We start from the raw sequence: 17,826 nt of genomic DNA on the forward strand, positions 1-17,826 counted from the left end.
GCTGTTACACATTTCTGACCATTTGGCGTAGCACAAAGTAGTCAACCATGCTATTTTTGAAAAGTCTGTTTGCTGTTAAATTAAGATGCTGGTGCCAATCTATGAAAGTAGTGCATAACACGGATGCTGTCACAAAACAGAGAAATCTGCTTTCTGCCACAAAATGGTCTGTGGCATTGTGAGACTCCTGTTGAATCTACTACTCTGTTTCACTAGGACACCCAATGAGCGGTTGTGTTGCTTTAGATGTGGAAGGGGCACCCAAAGCAAACCACTGACCCCCTCCATCCTTCCTTCTAGTGCCCCAGTGGCTCCACAACAGCTCTGTTCATGATGCTGATAGTGACAACAAAAAGCACTGTACCACAAATTAAGTGGAACTTTTTTTTTATTTTAAACATTTACAGAGATGGAAATAAATACAGGAAATAGAAGATAGAGAGGGTGCTTTTAAAAGAAATCAATCAAGTCTTCATCAGGCTTCAAACAGGAAAAATTGTATCCAATAGCTGCTTAAAACTGGCCACCGTTTCAAAGATCAAGGATTAGGCTGAACAATAACGTAAATAACTAAAGATAAGCATTACAACAAACAAGGGCGACACAGCTGACATCAGTGAACACACAGCTGTAATAGACAAAATGGAACCACACTACAACAAGAAGCTCTCATATATTTACAACATACCTATCATACAAAAACATTTGGAAATATTTAGGGAGTGATTTCTTCTCTGTCCAGCTGTAAGATATAAAAGAAACACTGGAGGGCTTGTTGGTTTCGTTCCCCTCCCCAATATCTACAGAATAGTTTTAACTTTTGGCAAAGTTTAAAAAAAACTTTGTATTGCAAGAATTTTTCATCCAACCTGAACTCTTCCATGTTTCCATCCTTGCTTATCATCATCACTGTCATCCACTGGGGCAGTTTGTCAGAAGACAAAGAGTCTGTAAAGTTCTTTACAGTCTTTTATCGATGGTCTGACCTGTAGGTTGGAAAAGTGTCTGTGCGATGAAGCTTCACTGGGCTAGAAACATCTTCGCCGAGTCAGATGCAAAAAACAGAACAACATTCAGTAAGACACAGGCACCTTATTCAGCATTTTATAAAGGACTATGTGAACTACAGATTACAGCCTTTTAATTAAACCTATCCCTGCTTAATCTGCTGCTCCACCTCAGAGACATCCCCACTCAGATTTTCTTTCACAGTTCCTTCAGAACAGAGATGTACAAAGCAAATTAATTTTTTAAGAGTTCTGACTTTGCATTTTAAATGAAAAATGCACTTTAGCTCACAATATTAGCATCAGTTCTTTTCTGTTCATTAGAAAAGGGGAAAAGAATCAATTCAGAAACCATAAATTCCAACTATGGCGGAAGAAAGTTTTTGCACACAAGGTTTCAGATGCCTCTACCATTTCAGTGAGTGAAATGCTGCTTCATACATCTGGAATTACACAACTCGGTATAACAATTATTTCATATTTCTTTTTCCAGTAGTAATTGAAACATTTCAAGATTTTGGCAACCCAATCTAATTAGAGGTGCCTGGGCTACCTCAGTAGCCCTGACTGATGAATGAGACAAGGACTTCAGTGTCTTTCCTAATTACAATGCTGGCTGCATGGCTGGCTTATTTTTCAAAGACTTTTACCCCATTCTCATGATGACAAACTCCTAGGATCCTATTTTTTCCAGTTTAACAAGCAAGCTATTTTTCTAAATGTAAAACAAGTAGTTTGTACCCATATAGTCTATTTATCTTGTGTCAACTCAGTGCTGAATTCTTGTTTTAATAAAGGACTCTATAGTAAGGCATAGTAAGCCCAATCCACTGATTGTGTCAGAGTGCTGCAAGCAGTCTTGTTCTCGTGTGCCACAGGCTGCCACCAGCAGGTCATCTTCCCATGCCCTAATTTATTGAACAAATTTGAACAGGCATGTAAGTGCTGCTTTTATTATTCATTCCTCCTCTGGAATATTTGCCGGCCTTAGCTGGGGCTTTTTATGTGCTGCCTGCCCCCTCTAGTGTTGAAAAAAGGAAAAAGGAAAAATAGTAGCTTTTATGATTTTGCTGAAAATCAGACGACCAGAATGGAATATGGCTATATATGTCAGGGCTGTCAGCACTTGCAATTTTTAATCACACCTTGTGATATTTTATGTTTTGGAGCTGCTAGCCTCTATAGTTTCCCACTTTATCAATAAAAGTAAAATAAATATCTATCATTCATTATTCCTTGAGAAACTCCTAATATCTGAGGGGAGGAAAAAATAAACAAACAAAAAAACAAACAAACAAAAAGACTGCAAAAGTTTTCCAAACCAGGATGTTTTAACATATCTGTCTAGTGATTTCTGAATGCTTGATGTTGGTAAATGGTATCTCCATGTTAGTACCAGAAAGCCCTGCCAGCTCCTGAGGTTTTCTGCTAAACACAGGTTTACCTGTGTTTTTTTTGCAGCAGGCTGAGGCACCAAGAGCAGGGCTGCACCTTGGAGCAGCACACGCCAGCCCTGACCTTCAGGGATGACAGAGAAACAGCCTGTATCCTGGTGACCAAGCTGAGCTTCACTTTCTAATGCTCCCACAGCGAAGGGAAACTGCTTCAGTCCATCTTTATCATCCAGATGTTTAATCAAGCTCAGCCTTTGTTCCATATGTTGTGAAAATAAAGTTACGGCAGGTATTGTCTCCTTCCATTCAATACTCCAGGCTGCTCCCCTTCTATTAAGTGTTTAGTCTGTTTTCTGCTGGCTTCTCTGAGTAATGCCCTGATCCTGACGTCACAACTCATCAATACAAACACTAACTCAGCCAATCCATGTAGCTTAGAGTGGAAGATTGTGTTTTGAAATACAAATGGGCTTTTAAAAAAAAAAAAACAAACCTCTAAAAACACGCATGACTACAAGATGCTGACATTGGACCAGCTCCTCAGAGGTACTAAGCACCTGCAGCTCCTACTGCAGAGGTGCCTCTGGGGAAACCGGCACAAAGCAACAGCAGTGCGTGGCAGGTGCTGCAGTTTTCACTTTATCTCAGGAGATTAAAGTTCAGTGTTGAAACACGCTCTGAAATATGCGGGCAGAGATGGCTCACGTCAGCACTCCTGCGAAGCCCCTGCTAGCCATCCATCCTGCAGGCGCAGTGGGCTCCTTTCCTTCTCCCCATCCGTGCGCTCAGTAACCACTAGATGTCCCTTGGTGACCACGGAGGGACAACTGGGTGCAGAGACCTCTCCGGGGAGCGATTCCTCCCTCTCTGCAGCCTGGGAAGGTTTTCAGGCAGGAGGGGACTGAGCTGTGCTGCCCCTTGGGCTGACAGCAAGGAGGAGATTTGGAGAAAGACGTCTGCCCATCTTCAGGCCACGCTGCAATGCACAGTGGCAGCACTGCAGCTGTTCAAGCAACAGTTTTCTAGAACTACTTATCGTGGCTATTTCCTTTTACTTTCCCTAATTCAGCTGTTTTTGAGGATGTAGTTGTTTAGGTTGAACATTAGCAAGTACACAAAACGAATAATGAAGACTGCATCATTCTTAGCATGAGGCAGCCACCCGAAGAAGAGAGGAGCCAAATGGTTATAAGTCTGGCAAAAAAAAAATCAGGTGCCATTAGAAGAGTTTGGTAGCAGGAAGGATTGGGCAACCTTGATAACTGGCCATCCTGTAACAGTAATTTCTCCTTGTTTACCTAAAAATGGTCAGAAAACTTGTCGAATGAAGGATCCCTCTCCAATGGGGAGTAAGAAGAGCACCTCCTGATGACAAGCCCTCTGCCAAGTTGTCCATCTTAAGGTGGGATGTGCCCTGCTCTCCATCAATCAGAGAGCAGTGACAACTGGCTTAGACCGAACATCAGCCTTCAGTGAGATGGACGGATACGGAAATGATTCAACAATGTCGTGATCCGATTTGTGCATTGACTCTTTGCACCCCAGCCCCTTACCTTGCAGACCGTAGAGCTGGCCAGTGCTGTGCTGTCGCGTGATGTGCTGCCAGTAGGCACTGCGGGGCAAGGGCACCATGGTGCTGAGGGACACGGCTCGCTCGCTCATTTTCATCTGAAGCTGCAAAGCAGTAAACTGATGTGAAGGAGACAGTCATGTTTATTGCAAATCCTCCGAGAATAGCACGACCACCAGCTGCAAGGACTTCTAACGATATGGCCAGCACAGCCTCTCCCTCCCTCCCTCTGCCCACCCTACACGAGCAGAGGCAACTGAGGGGTTAGTCTCCAGGGGCACACACCACTCGGGTTAGGAGGCCATGCTGCTGTTGCACACCAAAGCTCACCTTGGTGCTCCCCTGGTCCTGGGCTAGCACTGCTTCCCCTGAGGGGAGTTTTAACTCAAGCAGCTGAAACAGAAACCGGGGATCAGTGGAAGATAGGAAAGTGCTGGTATGGTCCCCCTTTAGCAGCAAAGCCATCCGAGGGTCTTCCCAGCTACGCAAGCAACTTGCCAATGCTAAATACAGCCTCAGCCCATCGAGAACCCGACTGGAGATGTTTCACATGGGTGAGGACAAGTTATTCTTGTTAATTTTGAAGCATTTTCTATTCATCTCCCATCTCCTACAGCTGAGGAGTGTGCCAGCTGGATGGCACAGGAGTTCAACACAGGAGATAACTGCATCCTTCAGCTAAATTCCTTAAACAAACAGCACATCCAGGTATGCTGAGAGGAGAGCACGTGGGCTGCAGTGCATTGCTGGAAGCCCCATCTCACACTTCCCCATTTTTTGTAGGCCTTCAAGCTACATTTTCTTACATAATCACAGTCCCTTGTTAGTTATACTATACTTAACACAAAAATATGAGAACTGACTACTTTAAAGCATTTTTTTCCATTAATTTAATAAGATGTATGTGCAGGCTGATAAAAATAATTGTATTTCATCATAAGCTTCACAGTACAGCTAAAATTCTCCTCCCAAAGCTCAGGAAAACATCAGTTCAAACATACCGAGACTGTACTTGACTTTTCTAATTTATAAAAAAGATAGCTTTTTACAGAAAAGTAAGCTTTTAAATTTTAGTTTCACAAAACCTGAAGTGAAAGAACCTTTTACAAGATCATCAGTATATTCTGGAGCAAAACCAAACAGGCAAAGCAAGCACAGAAAAGAGGTGAGGACTGGCTGTATACAGAGAGACCCATTCCCAAGTTATTTAGAAGTGCCATCTACCTTCAACCTCCTCTCTGTACGGTGGATACTGTGCCTGTGATGTGAAGGTAAAACAAAACAAAACCAAATCCAGATCAACTCCCGCTCTTAGAACACCCACCTCCACGTCAGCTGGATGTGAATCACTGCACCGTGCAAGGTTCCACCTACGTTGTACAGCGTATTTATTACAGCTCCTTCACTAAAGCCCAGACACCCTTTGCAGTGTCACCACACACATCTCAGCACCATGGAAACAAACAATGATGGATCTTTTACTGGGAATAAAAATCAGCAGAGCATTGTGAGGATGGCATTTCCTGGCTGGAGATACTTTTTTTGGTGGTTCCATTTATTGGTGAGTTGGACAGCAAGCTAAGGCAGTTTGAGCAACAGTTTGGCTGTCAGGAGGAGTGCAAAAAACCAAGAGGCTATCCTGGGAGAAAAAAAGAGACACAGCTAGAGAAAGATTAGATAAAGACACAGAAAAGGGCCAGAAGGGCTGCTCCTCCTGAACTCAATCAGCAGGGGGAAAAATTAAAAAACCCACAGCTGGAGGTAAGAATTAGTATGTTATGTCCTGAATACACAGCGTTTCATCAAAACGCTTCGGACTGCGAGCAAAGGCAGCTTTAATGATGATGGATTTCATTCTCATAATTAACCTACTGTATCTCTGTGGCAACAGAAAGAGTAGGAATAACTTGATAATGACCTGGCTTTATGCTGCAGAAGCACCCAGCACCGTAAGCAGGTCAAAAACAGTCAGAATTGATATGCTGGAACATGCATGAGCAAAGGCTGCGAGCGGAGCGCCAGGCAGGACATGCAACTCCACACACCATTAATACAACAAATAATTTGTTAACTGGAGGGCACCTAATCTGTAGCCTTTCACCCTCTTCTGCCCAAGGAAGGAGGAGAATGCTGAAACCTGAAAGGAGATCAGGATCCCCAGAGCAGTTCAAATGCAGCTCCCTGCACACGTGGCAGGGATCAAGTTATGTTAAGTCACGCTTAAACCAAAGCAGCAGCAAAGATGTGAGCAGTGGTGAGGGACAACACAAAGCCACCCTGCAGCTCTGCTGGCTACGAGAGATCCGCAGAGGAAGGGGATGGAGAAGCAGCACTCGCAGCCATCGGCAGCCAGTGCCGAGAGCAGCTGGGGAGCTGCTGTGCCACCTCTTGTCACCTGGATGAGAGATGTACAGAGCTATTCTAAGGCACAGCTCTGGGTCAACCACAGGGTGCAGTTGGTTCCCAGAAGTCTTGGGGGCTCGGGGAGGAAAGATTAAGTATTTTCTTTCTTAGATCCCACCTTAACAATCAGCAAAACTTGCATTAGAGGCAAAACCACTGTCTGCTAAGAAAAAAAAAAAAAAAAAAAAAAAAAAATCCCGCCAAAACAAACCAACCAACCAAAAAGCAAACAAAAAACCCCACCCAAAAAAACCCACACACCAACATTCTCTCAAGCTAGCTGTGCACATGGCTCCAAAAGGAAAGGAAAGAAAGATGATTTAAGATTTGTTAGGTTTGGTTGGTTTCCTCAGGCTGGACAATGCAATTTTCAAAGATTTTGCAGAACAACTTGCACTAAGTAAACCTTCATCTTGGGATCCCCAATTGGAAAACATTGCACTCACTGTCTTTTTGAGGGAATTTTCTTCCCAGTGAAGCAAATTCATGTAAACAATCAAAATCAATTAGAACAATAATTGCTTAAGAAACATTTGCTAAATTCATTACAGCAAAACTACAGAATGGTATACTAATAAAAACAACTTCAGAAATTAGAGGGCACTAACATATTGCTGCCGTTTTGACTACTGTCCATTTTACACTAATACTCAATATTCTTCTCTTATTTCAAAAGTTAGTGAGCACCATTTCCACTCTTAATTATGAATCTCTGTGGAAATGGCCAGAGATAATAGCGGGTTCCAGCCTGGACAAATGCACTCGCACATCAGATGGATCTAGTGCAAAGTGCACACTTGACCTGCTGAGATGGGAATAAGAGTCAGGGAAGGCTGCCGGTAAACTGGCTGATAATATCTTTCTGTGAAGCACTGAGCTTTAACTGCCAAAACTGGGAAGTTCACTGTTATTACTTTAGTGAGATGTCAAGTTGTAATGTCTTTTTTTAAAGCAACCTGAAGTGAGAACAGGCATAAATGACAGCAGTCAAGTCACAGCACTACTCCCACCAGTTTTCATGGCAACCAAATACTCACAAAAACATAACTTGAATAGATATTTTCTTTCCGTTGTCTGGCAATGCAAAAGTGAAAGGAAACAAACAGTTGGATGAGATGAGTTACCAAATGACCAGAATGGCTTCATGCATTGCTAAGCAAAGCCAGCTCTTTCTTCCCTTTAAAAGAGAAAAGGGAGAGGTCTTTGAATTCACTGAAAAGGAAAATAAACGAAACCCACTTGTGAAAGTGTCACAGACTCTGGTCAGCATATGCTCAGACCTCGCCAGAAAGCAACAACACATTGACAGAAAGTGTCAGGGTGAGATTCCCAGCTGAGGAACAACTATCGCATCAATTTTCCACATGCATTTCAGGAGCCAGAGCCAGTTATAGTCACAAACTGAACCAACATACCGTAATATAAAGAGAGCGACTGCTGGGGAGGTGACAGACACATTATAGCCCACATGCTCAACAGTACTTGGCAGCTTTATTTTGCTTTATCAGCATGGGACATTCAACTCCCCCCCTTTTTTTTTTTTGCACAGGCTCCAGGAGCCCTCAGGTAGCTTAATACCATCTTCACCTCAGTCTTGGATAATCACATCACTGACGTAGCAGTGGTCAGGATTACAGGAGCAAACAGAAGACATTCAGTGTAGACTTAATTTCTCACCATCAGTATCTCTGACTTTCTACTTTTATTACCCTTTCTGTAAATAATAGCTCAAGCTTCACTAATACGAAAATTCACACAGGGTAAATAATTCTTGGAGATAGAAACAATATAGACAGCCGAGCGTGAAGTGCAAGCATCTAAAATGAACTCCTCGTTGAAGCATTCAAAAGCAGAAGAAAAACAGAGGGGAAATCAATCAATCCAAACAAAGATGTACCTTACAAATATTTTGTAATCAGCAAAATAAGACACCTGAGTTCTACACTGATACAATGATCCTCTGCCTAAACTTCTAAATCTGACTATCCTTGAACCCCAGAGAAGCCACCAAGTCTTACTGACTATTTTGGAACCAGACAACGTTTCTATGACAGACTTAGGAAACTCTTATTCAGGGGCGTATGGACTCATCTGAAACAATTATATTCCACTACTAAATTACAAGACTTTCAGTTCGCCAGGAATATGTTCATGTCCCCCACTTAGCACTCTAGGGTCTATAAAATTAGATTTAGGAGTTGTGGTTGGACACAGTGTTCATGAAAAAGCTTTTAGAGGTTGTGCAGCTGCTCTCTATTGAAATCTATAGCAACTGTACATCTGCTGAGTCTATTGGCACTTCTAAGACGGAAATTTTAGAGCACAGCATCAGACATCATCTATTAAAGATGCTATTACATAAGTGTAAAATCACCAAATATGAAATTGCCTGTAAGCCTATTCACTACTGTTACTGAACTTATCTCTGTTTTTTGAAAACGAAGTTGTGCTCTCAACAGGTTACTCAATCGCTTCTGATCCTGGTGGGCTACAAAGGTTAGCTAGTTATGCTGACTTACCCTAGCTTAATTTTAATCTGCTTAATTTAGTTACTGTTGAGTACTGGTATCATCTACCCATCTGTCTCAACTTAGATAATTTTGGATATTTTTGGACAAAAACTCCCTTCGCTAACTAGAACTATAAAGTTTTTTGTTTTAAACAAAAGTCAAGAAACAGCAAAGATGGTGTTAGATGATACTTTACTGGGAAAGGGAAGAATACCAGTGCAGCTGGCTGCAGTTCACCTGCTAGTTCTAACACTTGTGAAGGAAAGCAAGCAACGTGTCAAGCTCTTCCCAGTGAACCTGGAAGTGCTGGGAAAAGCATGTGGTCTAAATGGACACAGGGCAGAGGCTGTCACAAGAAAGGGTCCAAGTTAGCACTTCACCCTCACAGACACAGCGCTCTCCCACGGGCATTACAGAAGTGACCACATTGTAATGACACCAGCCAGAAGTTAACAGAGTAGCATCAGCTGAAAACTGGTATATCATGCTATAAATAGTGTGAAATAAATGTATTTTTTATATTAAAAAACCACTAACTAGTCTCTTTCCTGTTGAAAGTAAAGACATTGCAGGACCCACATCGCCTAGAAACAGACTTGAATTTTCCTCACCATCCCACTTCAGTTATCCCACCTGCTCCACAAACGACAGAATTACCCATTTGCCTGCGTGCTCAGCTGAAGCAATCAGTTACCCAGTCCACAGGATTGGTCGGGACACTTGGAAAGAGTTTCCTATTGCCCCTCCTCTCCTCATTTGTTCCTCCTCATTGGACTGTTATTAAGAAAAATAACTTTCCTGTCATGTATTTGGCTTCCATCCTGTCTCAAGTCCAAGAAAGTGGAAGAATAAAAGAAATACAAGTACTTAAGACAATTTGTTCCCTTCCCCATTCCCTCAACATCCACTCTCATCTTTTCTTAAGTTTCCACAAGTAGTAATGGCATTTTCTGTTTCATCCCAGCTGGATCATCCAGTTAATACTGGGATAATTCATCGCTACAACTTATCCCTGAAACTAAGATGTTAGTAGAATTACTGAAAGGATTAGACATGGATGTGGGTAACAGCAGCACTTACGTTTACAGTAAGAGAAAGATATGTCTTATTGCAGGTAACATAAACCAATTACTACTGCCTGGAATAACAGCCAGGCTTTTCCACAGTTGTCCATTCTGGGCATTTTATACATTCCAGACAGCCTGTTATCTTCAGGATACTAATATTGCTGTCAGAGTCAACCTGTGAGTCTTGGGGTGTAGAGACCAATTGTGATATGGGATAACCAGAACATTCCTTTTCACTCTACTGGTTTCATGAAAAAAAAAAAAATGAAGTTAATAAGATCCTTAAACACATTAGGTGCAAGTGCCATAAAACTGCCTTCCTTAGACATAATGCTTTTGGGGATGCCACACTGTCTGTTCTCCATCTATATGCTCGTTTTGCATCTTACGCTCCTGTATTTCCTACCAGTCATGTGTGTCCCAAAACAAGTTTTAGGCACAAAAAGCACTTGTGGAAAACAGACACCCACTGAGAGATCAGACAAACATCTAGTCCTCCCCCATAGTTTAATCTGAACCATATGACTCTTTCCAAATCATCCTTGGAGTGCAGACATCAATTAGCAAATGGAAAACTGAGCATGAGCCACAACACTTTGCAAATAGATTGATGAGAAATGCTTCCAAACAAACTCATGATGCTGATTAATCAAAGGAACCTAATGAGAATGTGCAGTGACAGGAGCTTATCATCTCTGTATTAATTCACACTTATTGATAGCTTTGTAAACACAAAAATCAAGGACTATAAGTTTCCCTGTTGTTTTGAATCTTGAAAAACAACCCCAGTTATATCTACTGCCCTAAATATTAAAATCAAGCAGAATTTAATAAGAGCAATAATCAGACTGCTTACTATCTGTGAATCAAAACTTAAAATCACATTGAAGAAACATATTGTTCATTGGTGCCCAGTGCGAAGTAACAAGCATAACAAGCAGCCGTACCATTGAATTTTTCACACTCTGCAACAAGCGCTCGTGTTGTTCTGCTATAGCCAAAGCAGCCGAGTGAACCTTCTGATAGATTGCTTCCCCATCTCTGGTCTGAAAGATGAATAGTCCTTCTCCTGTGTCACACATCCTGCCAAAGCAAGAACAGATGGCATCCAAGTGTGAGATTTAAGTTTACAGATCACCATGAACAAGCAAAACTTTACCATGCTGCTCTAAAAGCGCTATCGCACAAGCAGTAAGAAAACAAAGGTTGTTGAAATACAGAAAGAAGTTATCTAAAAGTCTTTGTGCATGGGTCCTACCACCCCTGGTCCAATCTTACTATTTTAGCCCATATTTGTATTGCTCTTGCCAAACAGGGACTCAGCTAAGTACCACTGATCTATCGTAAGTGCTTAAGCTCTAGAGAGTTCATGCGCAAGACCCAGATTTTTAATATTTAGACCCTATATAGAATCTGTGCCAGGTAGGATTAATTTGTCTTCCCCTTTCAGACTTTTAACACTGCCTGTAATGAGTTTTGCAGTTTTGTCTTCCACTTGAAATGATAAATACATATCCTCAGCATCCCAATTGCATTGTCTTATCATGGCTAACACATGATCAGCTAAATAAAAATGTATCCTTCCTCCCCCGAGAGGACTAAATTCTGCAGTAATATGGAGGATGGACATTTAAATGCCTCTTCCCTTTCCAGATAAGTTAATTGTATGATCTGCTTCTCTTTTACTATTGTAATTCTTTAATGTGCTTATCTAAAATAATGCATCCATATCCCTTAGAAAGGATTTGATAGTTTAGTTCAATAAATAAGTGCTCCAACTTCAGCCGCACAAAGACTTCAGCTCATTAAGACTGAGCTGCAGGAAGCAATACAGAAAAACATCTCTAAAAGAAGGAATTGCATTCAAATTTCTTATAAATCCATTTGTCAAATAGATGGAAACGAGGAATATAATCAATGGAAAACAGGAGTCCCTTCTCCATTCTTTAGTTTGCTTCTGGGAAACAACTTGGCACGCAGTGCTCTCAACTTCAAACTCTGCTTCTCCTGGTACAGAACCCATAACTCTGTGCCCAAAGGCCCACGTTGTACAAATTCTGGAATGATGTTCGCCCCTTCTTCCCAGATCTGTCCATCCAATTCTCTAGCTCATGTAGTGCTTTATTTAAGAACAACCCTATACAGTAACATACAACGCTGTGAGCCTCCACCCTGCAGTCCCCTGGGATACCACAGCTCTCCCACCCCCATCCTCAGGCACTTTTATTTGGCAACTGCTTCCATTCAAGCTGCAACATGGGATTAAGAGGGGGGTTTATTTGTTTTTATTTGTTTCAGTATTACCTTTTTTTAATTTTTCTTTTAGCAGAGGGTATAGACTAGCCTCTGTCTGAAGATAAGCTCTGATGTCCTTCAACAACCTTCAGAAGTGGTCCAGAGCACCACCCAGCACCACCAAGGAAAGCAACGCAATATAGCGAACACAAACCTACCTCCCTGCTTCAAACGTGAACCAAGATGGGTCCCGCCCGTAGCGTCGGAGGGCACTTAATGGCCAAGAGATGAGTTTTACTCTGGGATTCTGGATGTCCCAAAGACAGATATTCTCAAATGTTATCTGCAAGGTACATTCCCCATGCACATCTAAATTAGGGGATGGCATCAAATACACATTGAATCTCTCTGGGAGAAAAACAAAAGGTTAGTCTAAAATCCCTGCCCGTTAAATGTACAAGTCATTAAAGGAATTTCCTATTTTCCACCTCTATTACAAGATCTTATTTCCACTTTGAACAATTAATTCAAAAACAAAGACTCAATTCGATCCAATAACTCAATAAACTCCAGGTTTGGGGCAGTCAGAATGCTGCACTCAAAGGGCGTCAAACATTTGTGCGTGCATTCAGACACCAAAGAGAACTGCAGCATCATAATCCTGATATTTGCAAACAATAAAATTGTGTGCATGAATAAATACATTGCAATTGCATTCGTGCATGTAATTAGTTAATTTGCATAAGAAAGTGAAGTAGCCATGAGCTGATGTTTTGCATGCAATTACTACTATTTATTATTTGCTTTACAATGCTGCCAAAGAGCCTCAGTCACAGACTGAAACGGTTGTACAGACATCATACAAGAAAACACGCAACAAACGATAGTCCCCATCTCCAAGAGCAACTAACTTGTCTGAGAAAGAAAAATGCTATTCCAAAATAATTATAGTTACCTTACTTATTATCTCCGGTAGCAATTAAAAAAACCCAAAAGCCAAAAATTCCGCCCCCCCAAAAAAAACCCCCACAAACCACAAAACAGGAAGGAGGGCTTGGAAAAAACAATTTCGCACCAATTTATTTCTGATATTCATATGCACAGTCCAAAAGACTTTAAAATAATGCAATTGAAGATTTAAAATGTCAACATTTATGTACCTACCACTCTGCTCCCTTTCTACTCCAGATGCCAACAGGTCAGGCTCTCCAAGGCTAATGTCATTAATTCGTGTTCCAAGACACTCCATCTGCAGCACCTTGCACCACTCATCCGCCTCAAGTTCTGTATAAATGCCCAGAAAATCTGTGTGTAGGTATAATACATCCATAATTTCACAATTAATGCTCTTATGTTTTCTAATGTGCATTGCCATTTTACCCACCTGACTCACAAGCAAAGGTTTTCGATGTGTCATCATTAAAATAAATCCCAACAGCATGCTTCTTTGTGCTTTTTGGCATTCGTAATATATTCTTCACATTATTGAGCTCTGTGACCTGAAAAAGCACAATTTGGAGTTTTAATTAGGAGCTTGGAAAGATATATATCCATTATTGACTGGAGAAGGAGAGAAAGAATTACATCATGTTGCAAAGGACAGAGAAAAGGAGAGAGAGCATGAACACGCCTACGATTGCTCTTAAAGAAATGCAGCCTTGACATGAATCACCTTAGACAATCAACTTGAAGACCCTGGATGATGAAGCAGCCACATCCTCCAGTTCTCTCTTGTCTATACGTGAGCTTCAGTGCAACACCATCTGAACAGGATTTTAGCCAAGAGGCAGGTAGAATCAAAGCTCACTCCAGTTTGAGAAATATTTACGTGAAGGACATGAGAAAGACCAACCTGATGTAGCAGAAGCAGAGAGGTGAAGATAAAAATCTAAAGGATTCACCCATTTGGAGGAGCAAGTCCAGTTCCAGTACAGCTTTCATCGTGGAGGACAAAACTGTAAGAACGGTGAAAAGCTGCTCTCTAAATTATTTTTTGATGGAAAGTTGAGGATTTGTTAGAATGGTCCACTTAAAAAAAAAAAATAATCACAGTTTTAGTTATTAGAAAGCTGTTTAGCTTTAAAGATTCACAGGCTTGTAAACACAGATTTCTGTTGCTTCGTTGCCAAAAACTGGTTGGAAAAATAGCTTTCACGCCAAAAAAATAAACATAGAATCATTGAGGTTGGAAAAGACCTCTAAGATCATCGAGTCCAACCGTCAACCCAACACCACCATGCCCACTAAACCATGTCCCTAAGCGCCTCATCTACACGTCTTTTAAATACCTCCAGGGATGGGGACTCCACCACTTCCCTGGGCAGCCTGTTCCAATGTTTCACCACTCTTTCAGTAAAGAAATTTTTCCTTACATCCAATCTAAACCTCCCCTGGTGCAACTTGAGGCCATTTCCTCTCGTCCTATCGCTTGTTACTTCGGAGAAAAGACCGACCCCCACCTCGCTACAACCTCCTTTCAGGTAGTTGTAGAGAGCGATGAGGTCTCCCCTCAGCCTCCTTTTCTCCAGGCTAAACATCCCCAGTTCCCTCAGCCGCTCCTCATAAGACTTGTTCTCCAGACCCCTCACCAGCCTCGTTGCCCTTCTCTGGACACGCTCCAGCACCTCAACGTCCTTCTTGTAGTGAGGGGCCCAAAACTGAACACAGTATTCGAGGTGCGGCCTCACCAGGGCCGAGTACAGGGGCACGATCACTTCCCTGCTCCTGCTGGCCACACTATTGCTGATACAGGCCAGGATGCCATTGGCCTTCTTGGCCGCCTGGGCACACTGCCGGCTCATGTTCAGCCGGCTGTCGACCAACACCCCCAGGTCCTTCTCTGCTGGGCAGCTAACATGTATCTGTTACCTTGTACAGAGCTTCAGTAAATACATACTACAGTTGTTTCATATTTCTAACATCCACTTTTCACCCTCACAACCATAAGTAACACTCCTAAATTTGACTGAGGACTAATTCTTCATTATTTAAATTCCTTTTAATATAAAGGTTAAGACCCAGACAGGGAATCAGGAAGTTACATTTAAATATTCATTATCAGAAAACATTTCACTGATTCTTTTACATGGTAGGGGTTGAAGAGAAAGAGGGGGAATTTAACAGAAATGTTCCCAAGGCTGTACAACCTAACAACTTCGCTACTTTGGTCTCATTAGTCCTGTGGAATAGTCTCATATCAAACTGTGTCGACTCTAAACAAAGAAATGCAGCAATTGCCTTATAGATAAGATTCAGAAAGTATAAAGAGTTACGAGTGTTGTAGGGTCCAGCAACGGAAACCACTCCTCTAGAGCATCGTGGGTTCACAGCACACCCACTGCATCTCTCTGGCCCTCCATCCTAAGTCACTTTCTTCTTGGAGTCAATTTATCGCCCGTTCCCTTCCAGCAGGGGAGAACAGACAACCAAAATCACATTTTCAAGCAAGACCCCTGCAAAGGTAATCTTACTGTGAATGGAAGGAACGAAGAGCAGTTGGTGGGCAATGTCTCCCCAAAATAAAAATAAGCAACACATCCAATGTCCAGAAACTCACTCTAGGGGCAGTAGCAGAAGGAAATAATGGAAGGAACATCCCATGGGGAACACACCAAACCTTCTGCATAGCTGCCAAATTTAGAACTCAGGTTTTTATAGCCTCCAGGTTCAAGATTTTGAGAAGTGTCAGAACTGAAACTTCCTAACTGTGCTTAATTTTGCATGAGCATTTTTTACTCTTCCAGGAAATCCTGTGATGGAAGCACATCCCCCAGTGCTAACAAGACACTGACAAAGTCATTGTTAAATATGACAAATCTGTCAAAACCTATTCCCATCGTGCTCAGCACATGACAGGTCAAGCACAAATTGCCAGCTGCCAAGTTCAAGTCTCATATATTTTTCTCATATGCCAAGAAAGGATTCAAATGCAAGAGGAAAAAAAGAGCTAGACTTTTTCATTCAGGACAGCAACCACCCTGACATTTATACTGAGCACATTTACATTTTCTGCAAGTGAACGTGTTAATGAAGTTTTGTACCTACAAGTACAAAAGTTAGCAGAAGCAGAATGTAGCCATACATTTTGGTAGTGAATCATTTAGCTATCTAGGATTTGTCCTAATGGAAAGCTTATTTCTTAAAATCTGGCATGTCACACTCCTACTGCTGGATATCCCAGTAATTGTCTCTAGCGTGATGAATCCCGAGGATGCTGTGACAGGGCTCAGTGAGATCATGAAAGGTTTATACTAGTCAGGGAACAGCACACTGCCTCTCCATGCTGGCTCAGGAGCCAAAGCACTTTCAGCAGTTCGGAGGCTCAGACGTACCAAATGGTCAGCTGCTGCCCATGTTCCCCGTCAGCCCCTGGTGATGGGTAGCGCGTGCTGCCTCAGCCCCTAACAGGGAGACACCCTGCATCCTACTAAGGGAGACAAAGGACACTTGACCATGTGGGAGGCTGCTAGCTACTGCACAGGGCTGGGAAAGAAAAAACAACCAACCAACCAAACAGTACCACTGATGACCCTGTGCTCAGACTGAGTCATGCACCTCCAGGCCAGATGGGAGCAAATGTCCATAACGCTGCTGGGAATGTGAGAAGGACAAGATTAAAATACTTGCTTTGTCTGCCTACACTAAAGGAGAGACATTTCTGATCACTGTTTCTTTTACTATGACTCCAACCTTGTACATCTTACCTTCACCACTCCCAGCATCCCTGAGACCACACTTTACCCCCCAAGTTGTCATGTTTTATTCTCATTAGGGCTGCAAGCTGCAACTACTGCCCAGTTTCCTACTGGGCAGGACACTGCCTCTCCATGCTGGCTCAGGAGCCAAAACACTTCCAGCAGTTCGGAGGCTCAGAAGTACCAAATGGTCTGCATTTGGTACTGCAACTACTGCATGAGCTCCTACAGTCTCTGCAGCCCTGCCACAGAATATCCATCACCCATTTCCTCTCATTTCTGTACTACTAGAGACATCCTGTACTTTCCAGCCTCCGTACTCCAATCTCCAATCTCTCCCCTACCCACCCAAAGGCTTCCAGCCTTGCACACTATTGCTTATGTGTCATATCCACATTGCAGCCCTAGCACTGCATCATCTCTGAACCCAGCCACGGGGACTGAGATTTGCTCCTGCCACTATCTCAGATACCTGCGGTCTCCCTCCATTCTAAGGCTTCACACCAGAAGCAGTTGGTCATTCCAACAAGATCTACCCAGCACACAGAGTAGGACAAAAGCCATGGACGTGCCTTGCAACCAAGAATTTTCTTTCTTTAGGTCTCCCAGTCAAGAAAAGTTTCATCAAAAGTTACACAGCAGCTCCTCCTCCATCCTATGGCCCAGCACAGCAATCTCACTTCTCCTCCCGCCGAGTGAGGACTGCCACTTTATGCTACAGTCACTTCAGTGGACCGTTAGAGAGTTGTGCAAAACTCAAGGTGTCCAGAAGTATAATGGCTGGGTGACTTGACCTCATGACAGCATGACTTGCAATTCCTGCATTCCCCTTCAGAAACAACAAAATATGAAAAAAGCATGAATATAATGGCATCATTGTTTTGGAGCTAAGAATAGCAGTAATTTTTTCCTTCTTACCATAAATTCCTCTCAAAAGCCAGTTAGT

At 42.4% G+C, this 17,826-nt stretch overlaps 1 protein-coding gene across 2 annotated transcripts in view; it reads right to left on the reverse strand.

Annotated features, from left to right (window-relative positions):
* Window positions 1–370: 370 nt before the first annotated feature.
* DOK5 (docking protein 5) overlaps window positions 371–17,826 on the reverse strand; it is a 46,197-nt gene continuing 28,741 nt past the window's right edge. The window contains exons 3-9 of one of the 2 annotated variants that reach the window (XM_076351771.1): window positions 13,571–13,685; window positions 13,351–13,470; window positions 12,405–12,594; window positions 10,899–11,034; window positions 4,302–4,364; window positions 3,955–4,075; window positions 371–1,038 (exon numbers count right to left, since the gene is read on the reverse strand). In XM_076351771.1, the coding sequence (XP_076207886.1) occupies window positions 971–1,038; window positions 3,955–4,075; window positions 4,302–4,364; window positions 10,899–11,034; window positions 12,405–12,594; window positions 13,351–13,470; window positions 13,571–13,685 (813 nt within the window). In that variant the 3' untranslated portion in view covers window positions 371–970. The remainder of the gene's footprint in view (window positions 1,039–3,954; window positions 4,076–4,301; window positions 4,365–10,898; window positions 11,035–12,404; window positions 12,595–13,350; window positions 13,471–13,570; window positions 13,686–17,826) is intronic. The other variant, XM_076351772.1, reaches the window with a different exon arrangement.

The sequence above is a fragment of the Aptenodytes patagonicus genome, chromosome 14, assembly GCF_965638725.1.
Source record: "Aptenodytes patagonicus chromosome 14, bAptPat1.pri.cur, whole genome shotgun sequence".
Classification (NCBI taxonomy): Eukaryota; Metazoa; Chordata; class Aves; order Sphenisciformes; family Spheniscidae; genus Aptenodytes; species Aptenodytes patagonicus.